Source organism: Myotis brandtii, unplaced genomic scaffold (assembly GCF_000412655.1).
Source record: "Myotis brandtii unplaced genomic scaffold, ASM41265v1 scaffold250, whole genome shotgun sequence".
NCBI classification, from domain to species: Eukaryota; Metazoa; Chordata; class Mammalia; order Chiroptera; family Vespertilionidae; genus Myotis; species Myotis brandtii.
In genome coordinates, this window is record NW_005359478.1 from 1,053,685 (window position 1) to 1,055,310 (window position 1,626).

General features: G+C 42.7%; 1 protein-coding gene across 5 annotated transcripts in view; it reads right to left on the reverse strand.

The window, feature by feature from the left end:
- The window catches only part of GATAD2B (GATA zinc finger domain containing 2B), a 74,290-nt gene that overhangs the window by 8,049 nt on the left and 64,615 nt on the right, over positions 1-1,626 (reverse strand). For all 5 annotated transcript variants that reach the window (XM_014540758.1, XM_014540755.1, XM_005867440.2 and 2 more), the window contains one exon: positions 250-379. In XM_014540758.1, the coding sequence (XP_014396244.1) occupies positions 250-379 (130 nt within the window). The remainder of the gene's footprint in view (positions 1-249; positions 380-1,626) is intronic.

The following is a 1,626-nucleotide window of genomic DNA, read 5'->3' on the forward strand; positions in this document are numbered from 1 at the left end:
GCCACTGGCAGACATCTCCTGAGGGGTCCTGGACTGCGAGAGGGCGCCGGCCAGGCTGAGGGACCCCACCTCCCACCCCCAGTGCATAAATCTCATGCACCAGGCCTCTAGTCATTTATAAAGTGTCATCAATGGGTAGTTATTTTGACCTAACAAGTAACTATAAAAATAACAGAACTGGGATACTTACAGAATTAGAGAGAATAGGAGGAGTAAGAAAAACATTTCTTTTTTTCTTTTTTTTTTTACCTTAAACATCTCTAGGTTGGCTGCTTTGAGTCTTTCTTCCATTCGGGAGCTGGAACGGGGACTGGAAGCCTCATTATCAGATAAAACAATGATGTCTGGGGAGGGAGTTAGCCTTCCTCGGTCTGGCTCACTAACACGAAAAGAAAAAAATTAAGGTATGTCCAACAATGAAAGTTGACAGAAAAGTTTTTAAAACTTCAAGGGACCTTAGGTCTGTTCCAATTCACCCAGGGGAAGACAGAGAACTCAAATTGTAGGATAAAGAAGACACTAAAATGAAAGTGATGATGAAACCTCAGCAAAAGTACTTTTCCTGTCTAAATTCCTCACAGAGGATGCAGAGACAAAGTCATGGGCTTTAGAAATGGAAATAAGAGTGTTCTCATCACACTTAGTAAAGTAAAATTCTAAATGTTCTCCCTATACATCTCTCCCCTTTGGGTTGTTTCATTAGTAGGAGCAAGAAGAAAATGGCTGGTTTGACAGGCGAAGAAGGGTTTAAGGCAGTAAAGCCTAGTTGCCCACCCCAGGTACAGCTAATATGTTGCTAAGGAGATAGCTCATTATACCAGTAACATGGTCCTGGCCATCTGAGGATTTACAAGAAAGGAGGTTATATCACAACTCCATGATAGTCTTACCTTGTCAAGAGTTAAGGCAAAAGAAGGTACTGTTCTCATTGGCTTGAGGGAATGGACAATGCCAAATACAATGTCTATGGCCTTCTGGAGGACTGACACTCCAGATGTAAATATATATGGAACTTGCATCTACTTGCCAGAGTTCTGCGTAGTATCTTTCTTCAGAAAGAAACTGTCTAGAAATGAATTTGAAATCTGTCTTCCACAATGGTTCTCCTGGAGCTTATTTATTAAACAACTTTAGTTTTGGTCTTTGTGGGGCTAGCCTTGAAAGAATTCTACTTGCGTCTGGCCAGCATGGCTCAGTGGTTGAGCATCAACCTAAGAACTAAAAGGTCACAGTTCGATTCCTGGTCAGGGCACATGCCCAGGTTTTGGGCTCCATCCCCAGTGGGGGGCATGCTGGAGGCAGCTGATCAATGATTCTCTCTCTTCATTGATGTTTCTCTCTCTCCCTCCCTCTCCCTTCCTCTTTAAAATCAATTTAAAAAATATATATATACAGCCCTAACCGGTTTGGTTCAGTGGATAGAGCGTCGGCCTGCGGACTGAAGGTCCTAGGTTCGATTCCGGTCAAGGGCATGTACCTTGGTTGCGGGCACATCCCCAGTGAGGGATGTGCAGGAGGCAGCTGATCGATGTTCCTCTCATCAATGTTTCAAACACTCTATCCCTCTCCCTTTCCCTTCCTCTCTATAAAAAAATCAGTAAAATATATTTAAATATATATATAATT